Source organism: Entelurus aequoreus, linkage group LG10, assembly GCF_033978785.1.
Source record: "Entelurus aequoreus isolate RoL-2023_Sb linkage group LG10, RoL_Eaeq_v1.1, whole genome shotgun sequence".
NCBI classification, from domain to species: domain Eukaryota; kingdom Metazoa; phylum Chordata; class Actinopteri; order Syngnathiformes; family Syngnathidae; genus Entelurus; species Entelurus aequoreus.
Window position 1 is genome coordinate 24,198,182 of NC_084740.1, and position 14,143 is coordinate 24,212,324.

Consider the following 14,143-nt stretch of genomic DNA (forward strand, 5'->3'; position numbering starts at 1 on the left):
AAACGTGACAAATTGACGGCGTGCTAGCTTATTAGCTTCTCCTCCTCCATTCTCATCCTTCATGCAAATTATTCCTCTAAATGTTCAAGCAAATGTCACATTATTATTTCATCAACTCGAACTAGAGCCGCAATTGCATTCAAGACGTCCTTAAGTGTCACCTTGGCGCTATTGGAGCTCCAGCAGTTTTCATTGGTCTGCTCAGTGATACCTTCCAATATGAAACCCAAGAACGGATTGAATCATTTATCTTATTGTCAGGCTCTTTGGCATAATTCACCTCTCTCAATGTTCTTTAAAAAATGAACACAGAAGAGGTTCAAACTTCTGGCCCAAATCACCTCCTGTGAAAATACTTGTTTGTGATTCTGAAAAAGAAGGCTGCAGCTTCGATGCTTCTACTCCTCTTGCTGCTCCTGCTTCTTCTCTTTGCATTGAGCTGCAACGTGCTGACTGCTCTTGTGATTACAGGCATTGACTCCAGAAAGTGTCAGGAGGTCAAGGGTAATTATTCTTCCTTTCTTTAGACTCTCTATCAACTAGGGATGTGCCGATCGATCAGCCACTGATCAGTATCGGCCAATTTTTATTTTAAAAAAAGTATGTGATCGCCATTGCCTTTTTAATGGCGATCACAAGAGCCTATCCCTTCTGGGCTAATATTTATCTATCTTTATTCAAGTATTATGGGTGTGAATCTTTGCGTACCTAACGATTTGATCCGATTCTAATTACTGGGGTAACTATTTGATTCTGAATTGATTCTCCAATCAACACGATTCGCGATTCCAACTGAATCTCGCAATGTATTATTTGGTATGATATTAAAAATAATTAAACTTTTTCCAAACAGGTTACATGTTAAAAAGCTCCTTCTGGTGGCAAGTAGATGTCATTTTAATTATGTATTCTTTTTAAAAAATTACCGGTAATAAAGAAATAATAATTTTTGAAAGTTATGAATCCAATTAGAATCGGGATGAATTAGAATCGCGATTCGGATGACAATCTTTTTATTTTTTTTGTGCACCCCTATCAAGTATCATTATCAAGTATTAGGGTGGTGCTAAGCATGTTACACACCAAGAGCAAGCAGAATCAGGCATGCTAGCTAAGCTAGCTTTAAACAACACCATGAAATATGTGCATTGTTAAAGTTTAAAGAAGTGTAGATGGAACCACGTTACAGCAGAAAGTAAGCAGAAATGAACAAGTAGTCTAATAAAAGTATAGACTAGAGAGAGACTAACATAACAGCTTTTAACTGTTGACATGTCAATATTGTCGCATGACGATGATGATGGTAGCGTCTACGCCAAGGGTAATATCAGTATGTGATCGATACTAGAGTGATTAGATATATATAAAAAAAATCTTAAACTCATTACCGTATTTTGTTGTTTATGTTCATGTTTACAAATTGAGAGAATAATTCCTTAGACTCAGGAGGACTTTGAGGGCAAAACTGGTTTAAAAGAGTAATAGTTGTTTTATTTAATGTAGTCATTGTGTACTATTGACGTTGGTTTGATTGAACAATTGCATGTAATAAAAAAGCATTAGACTGTTACATCCACAGTGCAAGAAGGAGCGCTACCGCAGGTCTTTTCTACCCACAGCCATAAGACTTTACAACACACTTATGTGTTTACTGTGAGCTTTCTTTCTTGGTGTGCAATTTGAGTGTTAATATAGTGTTTTTGTTTTATTTTTTTATCTATACATAGTGCGTAATACATGTAATTTATTTTAAAAAATTTAGTTTTTCATTACAATTTACTTTTGAGTATTACTGTATGTAAAAACCTGCACTGCAACCATATAATTTCCCCATTGTGGGATGAATTAAAGTCTCTATTGTTAAACTGTCAACAGCACTTACCATAAATAAATCTAAACATTTACAGTTAATACATGTGATCGGTATTGGTATCGGCCGATCTCACTCATGGTTGATCGGTATTGGCTGCATAAATCCCTGATGGGAACGTCCCTACTATCTACACATATAGTGTTGTGCAGCAATAGACTCAGCTGGTAGTATTGTGTTGGCTTATATTGAATGTTAAATCAATCCACAGTCTTTGGACTGCCATAAAGGCTCACATTTTAGTTTATTTATTAAAACTGTGGCCTACCTAAACGACTTAATTGTTAACTCAAATAATAATTTGGAGTGCATGGAAAAAGTGCAGGCATGTGAAATTTCCGCATTCATTTTCCCGTCAAAATATCACTTTGACATTTTTTTAAAATGAAATATCAATTAAAATATGTTCCCAACAAAATTTGTTGATAGCTCGTCTCAGCAACAGGTACTCGCTGTTCCTCTTGCCGAAACGCCCCACCGAGTTGCAGTACGGAGATACGATCAGTAGCATCGAAACAAGCTCGCCAGTTAGCTAACCATGTAGCTGGCTTACTTGTTGTCGCCTCCATTCGCTCTCCGAGCCACAACGTTGACGGCTTTCTACTTTGCTGCTAATCATTTTTGGATGGTTACAACACGAACACTGTTAGTTTTCGAACCAGTTGTAGTTTTAGAGTATTTATTAATAGCCAGCGAGAAGGTATATTTTTAACGTGGCAGACATAGCTCGGTTGGTAGAGTGGCCGTGCCAGCAACTTGAGGGTTCCAGGTTCGATCCCCGCTTCTGACAACCTAGTCACTGCTGTTGTGTCCTTGGGCAAGACAATTTACCCACCTGCTCCCAGTGCCACCCACACTGGTTTAAAAATGTAACTTAGATACTGGGTTTCACAATGTAAAGCGCTTTGAGTCACTAGAGAAAAGCGCTATATAAATATAATTCACTTCACTTCAGATTGTAAACATAGGTCACAACACCGGAGGTATATTACCTGAGGGAACGTGGCTACTGGATAGAGTTGCCAAATGGGAAACGTTTTCTGAGTTCTTTGCATGCATGTTATATAATTTTACGTCACATTTTCAATGATAATGTTCGTAAAGGATCTACTAAAAAAAACCTCAAAAATCTCTGGTACATTACATGAGAGTCAGGACATGTATCAAAAAGACAGCCAAAAGAGGTTGGTAGATGAGAATAAATGTAAAGATAAAATTTTGTGTAGAAATTCACTCAATTGGAAATGTAGTTCTGGCAGCATATCAATTTGCATATCAGAATGTGAGTGTGAATGGTGTCTATCTGTGTTGGCCCCGCGATGAGGTGGTGACTTGTCCAGGGTGTATGCCGCCTTCCGGAGATAGGCTCCAGCACCCCCGTCACCCCGAGAGGGACAAGCGGTAGAAAATGGATGGATGGATGAACAAGTATATTGCACAACACAGCAGCATCAGAACCAATGCTGTGATAGCAGTATGGAGCAAACTGCTCTCTTGCATTAATACGACTAATAAGTTCTTGTAAACAACAGTACGTCAACTGTAACAGGCAAGAGTTTCACACCGACAGCTGAGTAGCAGCTTTTAAAAGTATTCTAAACTCTTGATACTAGGACCTGGCAACTATAAGAGACTTGGTGGTCAATTGAATAGAAGCATTTATAGCATCTGCCTTATTAGCATATTATTTTTCAGTTTTTGTCATTATTGGGTCATCTCTTACGCATGAGCGTGCTGATGAAAAGACCGGAATTGACCTTTTGAGATGCACTGTTAGTTTACTAGCATGCTTTTATTTTAAAGCCTGACTTTACTGACTACAGGATGTTTTATATCAATTTTGCTCAACACCTGCCCAGCATACTTAAGCTGTGCTGTTCTGGCAGTACCAGGATATTTGTCCCATTATAGTTAAAATATGGGTAAGTAATAGAACAGGAGGGCGGCCTGTAAAAAAGGGGAAAATACGGGAGTTTCTAGAATTTGTGACAAGTATGCTTTAGTCCTAACACAATTACAAAGGTTTTGATTTTTTTTTCATATTTGTGTATGTTTTGTCATTAAATTAGGACACATGAAAAATTGAGGTGGAATTGTTATAACCGCTTTTATTAGGTAAATAATTTAATTTGATGTATTTTTAGGAAAATATAGTTAATTAAAAAAAACTTACCCTTTTTACCCGTAGGTCCCAAAATGGTCCCTGTCATTAAAGTCAGATAAATATGGATATGTTTTGTTAAAAGTACAGACTTGGGCTATGTTCACACTGCAAGGTAGGATGTCCAATTCGGAGTTTCTTTGTCAAATCCGATCTTTTTATGAAGTCATTCACATAACAAAAAAATGCGAAGTCTAATGTGAACGCAATCCGACCCGCCTGCAAACATGAAGTCATACGTGCTGCAGTGTTTAGGGAAGTAAACATGGCTCTAATTCGAGTCTCTCTGTCCTGGCGCATTTGTGGCAATTTCAAGGATTTTGTTCAATCAAAGTCAACATTTTCCGAATTGAATTAATTGTGTGTAGAAGATTAAGAAGGAGGAGTGCAAGCATTTTTTTGACTCACTGTACATTAACAATATGTGTCTGTATTGGGACTAAATGGGTCCTGAGGGTAAAGAGTGTAAGCACATATGCAACTCACCTTAACACACCAAATCTTAAAATGTAGAAATAACTTTACAATGTTTGTTTAAGGTAGAACAACTACATTTTTACTTGCATAGTTGGACTGCATGTGAAATATTTGGAAGACATGGCGTGGGATACATACTGGTGGAGCTTTCTCCATGCATTTTTTATATTTTTCTGAACATTCATTACCAACCATCAGATGCGTCTCCCTCCTGCTGAGTGTCCAAATGTCCTCTCAGCGTCTCAGTCTCACCTTTCCGCCCCCGCAGGCGTTCAACTCTGAGACGGACAACTTCAAGCTGCTGTACGGGGGCCACCAGTACCACGCCAGCTGCGCCAATTTCTGGATCAACTGTGTGGAGCCCAAACCGCCGGGCCTCATCCTGCCCGACCTGCTCTGATCTTTTGGCTCACCTTGTCATTTATTTATTTTTGTCACAAACATGCGGAATGATAATGTTGCCATTTTACTCTTCACTTCTCCATGAGGACAGCTGGATCATATTTATTAATTCAAAAATAATTGTGCTTTTATGTTTTAAGGAAAACACTGCTCATAACACTGGATGTTCACTTGTGTGCATCACCAGCTCGTCAAATGTCAGCTCTGGTTTCTCTGTTTTTAGCCCTTTTGAATATTTTTAACTCTCACTTCTTGGCTGGAAGACATATTTTATTTAAAAAAACATTCTTTTTTTTAGAAGTCTGTTTTGAATGTCTCTTGTCTGCCCGGGGTATTTAAATAGTGTACATTTTAGGTGTTAAAAAAGCATCAAGGTTGGGGTTAAGGGGCAATTGTAATGATCGTTGTGTATGATGTGAGTGTGACGAGGAGTGATAACTTATGCGAATGTAAATAAACGAGTGCAGCAATTTACATTTTGCTGCTCTTTATTTTGTTTTATTGCATCTGATAATTCCATATCCACTCGCTAAAGTGTAGATAGAAGTTAGCTGCTGTCAAATTAAACTGAAATGTAGTAAAACCGTTCACCAGTGAAGGTTTTATAGGTGCAGTAGTGCATATACATATACGTGTATATACATATGTGTATACATATATTTATATATATGTGTATACATATATATTTATATATATACATATATATGTGTGTGTGTGTGTGTGTATATGTATATATATATATGTGTGTGTGTGTGTGTATATGTATATATATACATATATATGTATATATAGATATATATGTATGTATATGTATCATATATATGTATGTATATATATATATACATATGTATGTATATACTGTATATATACATATATGTATTTATATATACGAATATGTATGTATATATATATATTTATGTGTGTATGTATATATATGTACATACACACAAATATATATATATACGAATATGTATGTATATATATATTTGTGTGTATGTATATGTATGTATATATACATATATAAATGTACGTATATATGTATACGTTTATGTATGTATTATATATATATATGTATGTATATATGTAAGTGAAGTGAATTATATTTATATAGCACTTTTCTCTAGTGATTCAAAGCGCTTTACATAGTGAAACCCAATATCTAAGTTACATTTAAACCAGTGTGGGTGACACTGGGAGCAGGTGGGTAAAGTCTCTTGCCCAAGGACACAACGGCAATGACTAGAATGGCAGAAGCAGGGATCGAACCTGGAGCCCTCAAGTTGTTGGCACGGCCACTTTACCAACCGAGCTATACCACCCCATATATATATGTATGTATGTATATATATATATGTATGTATATATATATATGTATATATATATATATGTACAGTTGTGTTCAAAATAATAGCAGTCCCACATCACTAGCAAGATAAATCACTGTTTTTGTTAGAATTTCAACTGCTACACTGCAAGTAAGTTTCTAGAAGGTTTAGTAAAGGTATAGAAAACCAAAAGACCCAACAGGAATGATGTGCATGCTGCTGATTCTGTGAAACTGAATCATTTACTGAAAGGGGCGTGTTCAAAAAAATAGCAGTGCTGCGTTCCATAAGTGACATCATTGATTATGTGTAAAAAAAAAAAAAAAAGTTAAACAAGTGGCCCTTATTTTAGGATCAAGGCAACTGACGCTGCATATGCTGGCTGTGCATTTGTCCTTGGAAAAAACAGAGTAAAATGGGTCGTTCAAGACACTGTTTAGAAGAAGAGCGTTCTTTGATTAAAAATTTAATAAAAGAGGGGAAAACCTATAAAGAAGTGCAGAAAATGATAGGCTGTTCAGCTAAAATGATATCAAATGCTTAAAAATGGCAGCCAAAACCAAGAAGGCGAGGAAGAAAAAGAAAAACGACTATTGAAATGGATCGGAGAATAACCAAAATGGCAAAGGCTCAGCCAATGATCAGCTCCAGGAGGATGAAAGAAGATCTAAGATGGCCTGTGAGTACTGTAACAATCAGACCACGTCTATGTGAAGCCAAGCTACCAGCAAGAAGCCCCCGCAGAGTCCCATTGTTAAAAAAAAAAGACGTGTGCTGAAGTGGTTACAATTTGCCAAAGAACACATTGACTGGCCTAAAGAGAAATGGCGTAATATTTGGGGATTGATGAGAGTAAGATTGTTCTTTTTGGGTCTAAGGGCCACAGACAGTTTGTCAGACGTCCTGCAAACACTGAATTCAAGCCCCAGTACACAGTGAAGACGGTGAAGCATGGTGGTGCAAGCATCATGATATGGGGATGTTTCTCGTACTATGGTGTTGGTCCTATTTATCGCGTACCAGGGATCATGGATCAGTTTGAGTACACCAGAATACTGGAAGAAGTCATGTTGCCGTATGCTGAAGAGGAAATGCCCTTGAAATGGGTGTTTCAACAAGACAATGACCCCAAACACACCAGCAAGTGAGTAAAATCATGGTTCCAGACAAACAGAGTTCAAGTAATGGAGTGGCCAGCACAATCCCTGAACCTTAATCCCATTGAAAACTTGTGGGCTGACATAAAGAATGCTGTTCATGAGGCAAAACCAAAAAATGCAGAGGAATTGTGGAACGTAGTACAATTGTCCTGGGCTGCAATACCTGTCGACTCCATGTGCCACAGATGTGAAGCAGTTATCAGAAACCGTGGTTATGCAACTAAATTATAGTCAATAATTCTAAGGAAAGTTGAATCTGCAAGCCTTTCTTAGTTTATACAGTACATTTGAGTTTTATAAAGAAAGATGTCAACACTGCTATTTTTTTGTTTTATATTTCTTGACTTTCTGTAAAATATTGTCAAATTTGAATTACGTTTTTCCATTTTTCTGGCTTTGAAATAGAATGGGCCGTCTCCCCAATGCATTTGTGTTCATTAAAATACAATTTATTTGAAGAATTTTGAGGTTTACCCACCTTTTTAAACACACTGCTATTATTATGAACATAACTATGTATATATGTGTATATATATACATATATATGTGTATATATACATATATATACACATATATATGTAAAAATGTGTGTATATACATGTGTATATGTATATTTATATAGGTGTGTGTGTGTATATGTATATTTATATATAGGTGTGTGTGTATATATGTATAAATCTATATATGTCTATTTATATGAATGTAGTTCTTCATATTTTCAATAAGATTGACTTTTTTTCCCCCACACAATACATGGCGGCACTCTTATTTTTCCCCAGCATGCATTGCAGTGTAGCTCAATCAGTTGTTGAATCATACAGGAGAAGCTTTGTGTGTCTATGAATGCAAAGCAGCAGTGAGAGTCTCCTGTTTATGCTGATAACAGACCTTGCACTCCCGGCCTTGTTAAAATTGAAATGTAAGAGTGTTGATACTCAGGATGATTGTGCATGTGGAGTGTGCATTCATTGTATTATTAATATTATCAGAGGCTGTGTGCCAGATGCAACCAGGAAGGAATAGGGTTGTTTGTATTTGCTTTGTGCAGACGAGAGATGAATGTTTCTCTGCGGAGGGAAAACGATAAAGAACAGGGGTGTCCACATTTTTTTACTGAGTGCCGCACACTAAAATTTTAAAGCATGTGAGGGCCATTTTGATCATTATAATTTTTAAACCCAATAAAATATGTGGATCTTTCTAACCTTTTAGGTTCCCCTCAAGTTTGGTCCCTGGGACCCAGAAGAGTCTCTTATACATATTGTTTATGATTATTTTAAGCTTAGATTACTAGATCAACTTCAGGTCTATCTGTCGATATAATGTAAAAAAACCCCCAGCTTTTTAGGGGGAAAACAAAATAATTTTCCCCTCAAAAAAATGCCATAGCTGACTATTTGATGTGAAGTAAATTGAACCTTAAATATGTCAATATTCATAACACCATTGATTTTTAATGTATTATATTTTGAGCAATGACAGTTTAAAACATTAAATCCCACTAAAATTCTTGGGGATCCAAAAGGGCCCCACTCATAAAAGTCTTAAAAATAAGTCGTACTTTATTTTACTTTCAACACTTAAATCAACAAAATCAACTTCAGATCTGTCGATTATAGTTTTTATTTTTATTTATTATTATTTTTAATGCCCTTTTGTCAAATAAAATGTTTTTTATATGGTAAACATACATAATATGCAAAATCTTTTGTTTATACATGGATGGATGTTGTATGCCCTTATTGTCAAATAAAACTTTGATTTTTATACGGCAAACAAAAAATAGGAGCCTTGAATAGGTCAATAATTCACTATTGTATTACGATTTTTTGAGCAACGACAGGTTTAAAGAAAAAAACAGCCTGCATGGAAGCTTTGTGTTATTAGAGTCGACATTGTAAGTTGTTCCTGTTACATTTCACCTGTTTGCACTTTTATTCAACTTTTTTATGTTTTTTTTTAATTGGCTGTGGACCGCAAATCGCCCCCAAGCTGCACTTTGGACACCAATGATATATTGTCGATCAGGGGTGTCAAACTAATCTTAGCTCAGGGGCCACATGAAGGAAAATATATTGCCAAATGGGCCGGACTGTTAAAATCATGGCATGATAACCTAAAAATAAAGACAACTTTAGATTGTTTTCTTTGTTTGAAAATAGAACAAGCCCATTCTGAAAATGTACAAATTATGTTTTTTTTTACATTCACATGTTGCGGTCAATAGTATCCTATCTTCATTTGTTGTTGTTTATACTTTATGAATAAATGATGTGATCATGTTCATCATAATAATAAGTGGAAATTACTCTAGCAGAGTTTTAAAATGTTCCCATTGGTGTAAATGTTTAATCTATCAGAAAATGAAATTAATAAATATATTTGTTAATAATGTAATTTACTCATTTTCCTCACTTGAAGTACAACAATCATGTGGTTTATTCTGTACATATATAGCATAATTAACAACCAAACTTGTGAATTTAAACTAATTTCATTCATCACACATGAAGTTAGAAGAGGATACATATTTCAGCATATTTATGTGCGCCCAGAAAATGTGTCCCCATGCAGTCATAAGTCCAACACGAAATGTACAGATTATTAAACGCATTTGGCTATAAATGTCACAGGTTATATTACCAACAACATCGTTGACAATACGGCTTGAAAGTAACTCTCCACATTTTGTACACTATCACTAATAAGCAGAGGGCTGTGAATTTTTGGGTGTCCCACGATTCGATTCAATATCGATTCTTGGGGTCACGATTCGATTCAAAATCGATCTTTTTTCCAATTCAACACGATTCTCGATTCAAAAACTATTTTTTCCCGATTCAAAACGATTCTCTATTCATTCAATACATAGATTTCAGCAGGATCTACCCCAGTCTGCTGACATGCAAGCAGAGTAGTAGATTTTTGCAAAAAGCTTTTATAATTGTAAAGGACAATGTTTTATCAACTGATTGCAATAATGTACATTTGTTTTAACTATTAAATGAACCAAAAATATGACTTATTTTATCTTTGTGAAAATATTGGACACAGTGTGTTGTCAAGCTTATGAGATGCGATGCAAGTGTAAGCCACTGTGAGACTATTGTTCTTTTTTTAATTTTTATTTTATAAATGTCTAATGATAATGTCAATGAGGGATTTTTAATCACTGCTATGTTGAAATTGTAACTAACATTGATACTGTTGTTGATAATATTCATTTTAGTTTCACTACTTTTGGTTTGTTCTGTGTCGTGTTTGTGTCTCCTCTCAATTGCTCTGTTTATTGCAGTTCTGAGTGTTGCTGGGTCGGGTTTGGTTTTGGAATTGGATTGCATTGTTATGCTATTGCTGTGTATTGTTTTGTTGGATTGATTAATAAAAAAAATTTAAAAAAAAAAAATTTTTAAATACTTTTTTTTTTTTTTAAATTGAATTTAAAAAAATGAGAATTGATTCTGAATCGCACAACGTGAGAATCACGATTCGAATTCGAATCGATTTTTCCCCACATCCCTAGTAAGCAGTAGTCGTCCTCGCTCTTGTGACAGCGGATACAAATAATTAGCTATTGCGACATCCAATGGACACATTTAGAACAGCAGTTTGTTTTCATAAAAAAAATTACTGCTCATTTTTGTACTTGGCAAACTCATTTCGCAGGCCGGATAAAACTTGTTCGCAGGCCTGATCCGGCCCACGGGCCGTACGTTTGACACCCCTGATATAGAACCTCATTTTGTATTGTGGTCGTGGGGCAGTGTTTAGGACTGGAAAGCCGTTTTTGATGCAACTCCGCCAGCCTGCCAAAGGGGGCGCTGTGACGCCTTAAACATGGTGATTTCGCAGTAGAAGAAACATCAGCTTTCCTTCATACTTTACATTTCAGGTGGGTGAAATGTTTCTAATTGAACTTTTTTTGTTGTTGCTGCAATTGACCAGAAACTGTTAGGGCACCATTTAGGATCTTTCAAATTGAGTGTCAAAGTGAAAGTAGCGCCCGTTGAGATAAACGTATTTATTTGTACAATGTTAGCTACGATGCTTGCGTTAGCCGGCTGTTCCAAGTCCAACAACCGCTACACGGACCCTCCTATGCTTTTAATGTGGTTGTTAAAACACGGTTGGCTAATTATGTTGAAATGAATGGAAAAGTGTTAAAAATTGTCTGTGTTCAAAACGATTTCCAAACATCTACAATTAAAATAGCTCATGGCCGGCGGGGTGCACTACTTGACCGCCACCGGCAGCGGCGCTGTTTGTTTATAATCCATCCACTCCATCCATTTCCTACCGCTTGTCCCTTTCTGGGTCGCGGGAGATGCTCGTTGGACATAATTCTAGATACTTATGTAACTGATAAAATGTAGATTGTAGTAGTCGTTTGTCAAAACATGACATTTTCAAAACCAAAATAAAAATCACCAGGTTGAAAAACAATGTATAACCCAAAGTCCAAATTTAACAAAAACATGGTTTATTTATCGTAAGCAAAAAACTATTTATGTCCCTCTCCTATTGCGGTAAAAAAACAGAATTTGCCCACCCAGGTGCATGCTGGTCCCTTAACGACAGCCTTCATATCATATAATTAAATGCCCAAATAAACAAGAAAACACTCAAACCAGGGGTGCCCAAACTACAGTTCTGGCCCGCCAGCGTCCCAAATTCCATCCATCCACCTTCTTCCGCTTATCCGAGGTCGGGTCGCGGGGGCAGCAGCCTAAGCAGAGAAGCCCAAACTTCCGTCTCCCCAGCCACTTCGTCCAGCTCCTCCCGGGGGATCCCGAGGCGTTCCCAGGCCAGCCGGGAGACATAGTCTTCCCAACGTGTCCTGGGTCTTCCCCGTGGCCTCCTACCGGTCGGACGTGCCCTAAACACCTCCCTAGGGAGGCGTTCGGGTGGCACCCTGACCAGATGCCCGAACCACCTCATCTGGCTCCTCTTTTTTTTCTTTTTTAAAAAAAAATAAAAAAATAACTTGGGACGTGAGAGAACTGGTTCCAGTTCTCTCACGTCCCAAGTTATTTATTTTTTTATTTTTTTTATTTGTTCTGTCCAGCCACTCAGGCAAATCATATTGTTGATGTAGATGCCCTTATCTGCTGTACATATTTATTTTACAAAATAGTAGTGTGGGATACTTCTCTTGTTGCCTTATTTGTGTTTGACCTTAATCCATCCATCCATTTTCTACCGCTTGTCCCTTTCGGGGTCGCGGGGGGTGCTGGAGCCTATCTCAGCTGCATTGAAGGCGGGGTACACCCTGGACAAGTCACCACCTCATCACAGGGCCAACACAGATAGACAGACAACATTCACACTCACATTCACACACTAGGGCCAATTTAGTGTTGCCAATCAAATTATCCTTAATACATTTTTAAATTCTTGGATACATCTAACAAGAAGGGATAGAAAGAAGAGGACAAAAAAGAAGACGGTTGTTGTTGTGTTCCTTAATTTTGAGTGTACATTAGGGCTGCAACAACTAATCGATTAAAATCGATTATTAAAATAGTTGCCGATTAATTTAGTCATCGATTCGTTGGATATATGCTATGCGCAGAGGCTACTTTTTAATTTTTTTTAATTTTAATTTTTTTTAATAAACCTTTATTTATAAACTGCAACATTTACAAACAGCTGAGAAACAATAATCAAAATAAGTATGGTGCCAGTATGCTGTTTTTTCTTTCAATAAAATACTGGAAAGGATAGAAATGTAGTTTGTCTCTTTTATCCGATTATTAATCGATTAATCGAAGTACTAATCAACAGATTAATCGATTATCAAATTAGTTGTTAGTTGCAGCCCTAGTTTACATAAATGCAGGTGTGTGTTGCTGAGCCTGACCTGGGCATAATTTGAACTGTACCTGGTTTTAAGAACCCTTTAAACAATCTAATTTCATTGACAAACTGGTCTGGTGAAGATAAGGTCCTTTTTAAAAAAAAATTAAATAAAACAAGATAAATTAAAAAAAATAAATTTTCTTGAATAAAAAAAGAAAGTAAAACAATATAAAAACAGTTACATAGAAACTAGTAATTAATGAAAATTAGTAAAATTAACTGTTAAAGGTTAGTACTATTAGTGGACCAGCAGCCCACACAATCATGTGTGCTTCACGGACTGTATCCCTTGCAGACTGTATTGATATACAGTATATTGTTGGAACCAACATTTTTCATTACAGAAGGAAACAACCCTTTTGTGTGAATGAGTGTAAATGGGGGAGTGAGGATTTTTTGGGGTTGGTGCACTAATTGTAAGTGTATCTTGTGCTTTTTATGTTGATTTAATTTTTTAAAAAACAAAGAAAAAGGAAGACAGAGGGGAAAATGTGGGAACAATACAAAAAAATAAAATATACACACACACAAATAAAATATACACACACACACACACACACACACACACACACACACACACACACACACACACACACACACACACACAAATAGATAGCCTGGCCCCCGGCCAAATTCTTTTTACCCAATTCAGCCCCCCAGAGTCAAACAAAAAGTTTGGGGACCCTAAACTAACAGGCTAACAAATGTAATCATAATGAAATTTAAGAAATTACTTCAGAATAATTATTAAATGTAATTTCCTGTTAACTAATTTATGAATTGCTGACTGTAAAGTAACCCAATTAATCTGGAAAAATGCCCTGGTTACAATTGGCTTAATGAGCTTGTGTCACATAATGAAGCCAATGGCTATTGCAGTGGATTTGTT

At 36.4% G+C, this 14,143-nt stretch overlaps 1 protein-coding gene and 1 long non-coding RNA gene across 12 annotated transcripts in view; both read left to right on the forward strand.

Annotated features, from left to right (window-relative positions):
• synrg (synergin, gamma) overlaps positions 1-5,401 on the forward strand; it is a 44,795-nt gene extending 39,394 nt beyond the window's left edge. For 4 of the 6 annotated variants that reach the window (XM_062060372.1, XM_062060373.1, XM_062060375.1 and 1 more), the window contains 2 exons: positions 472-504; positions 4,777-5,401. In XM_062060372.1, coding sequence (XP_061916356.1) covers positions 472-504; positions 4,777-4,908 — 165 coding nt within the window. In that variant the 3' untranslated portion in view covers positions 4,909-5,401. The remainder of the gene's footprint in view (positions 1-471; positions 505-4,776) is intronic. The other 2 variants (XM_062060374.1, XM_062060377.1) reach the window with 1 other exon arrangement.
• A 5,798-nt stretch (positions 5,402-11,199) lies between these two features.
• Positions 11,200-14,143, forward strand: part of LOC133658395 (uncharacterized) — a 148,102-nt gene continuing 145,158 nt past the window's right edge. For all 6 annotated transcript variants that reach the window (XR_009827460.1, XR_009827458.1, XR_009827459.1 and 3 more), the window contains exon 1: positions 11,200-11,287. This is a non-coding gene — a long non-coding RNA (uncharacterized LOC133658395). The remainder of the gene's footprint in view (positions 11,288-14,143) is intronic.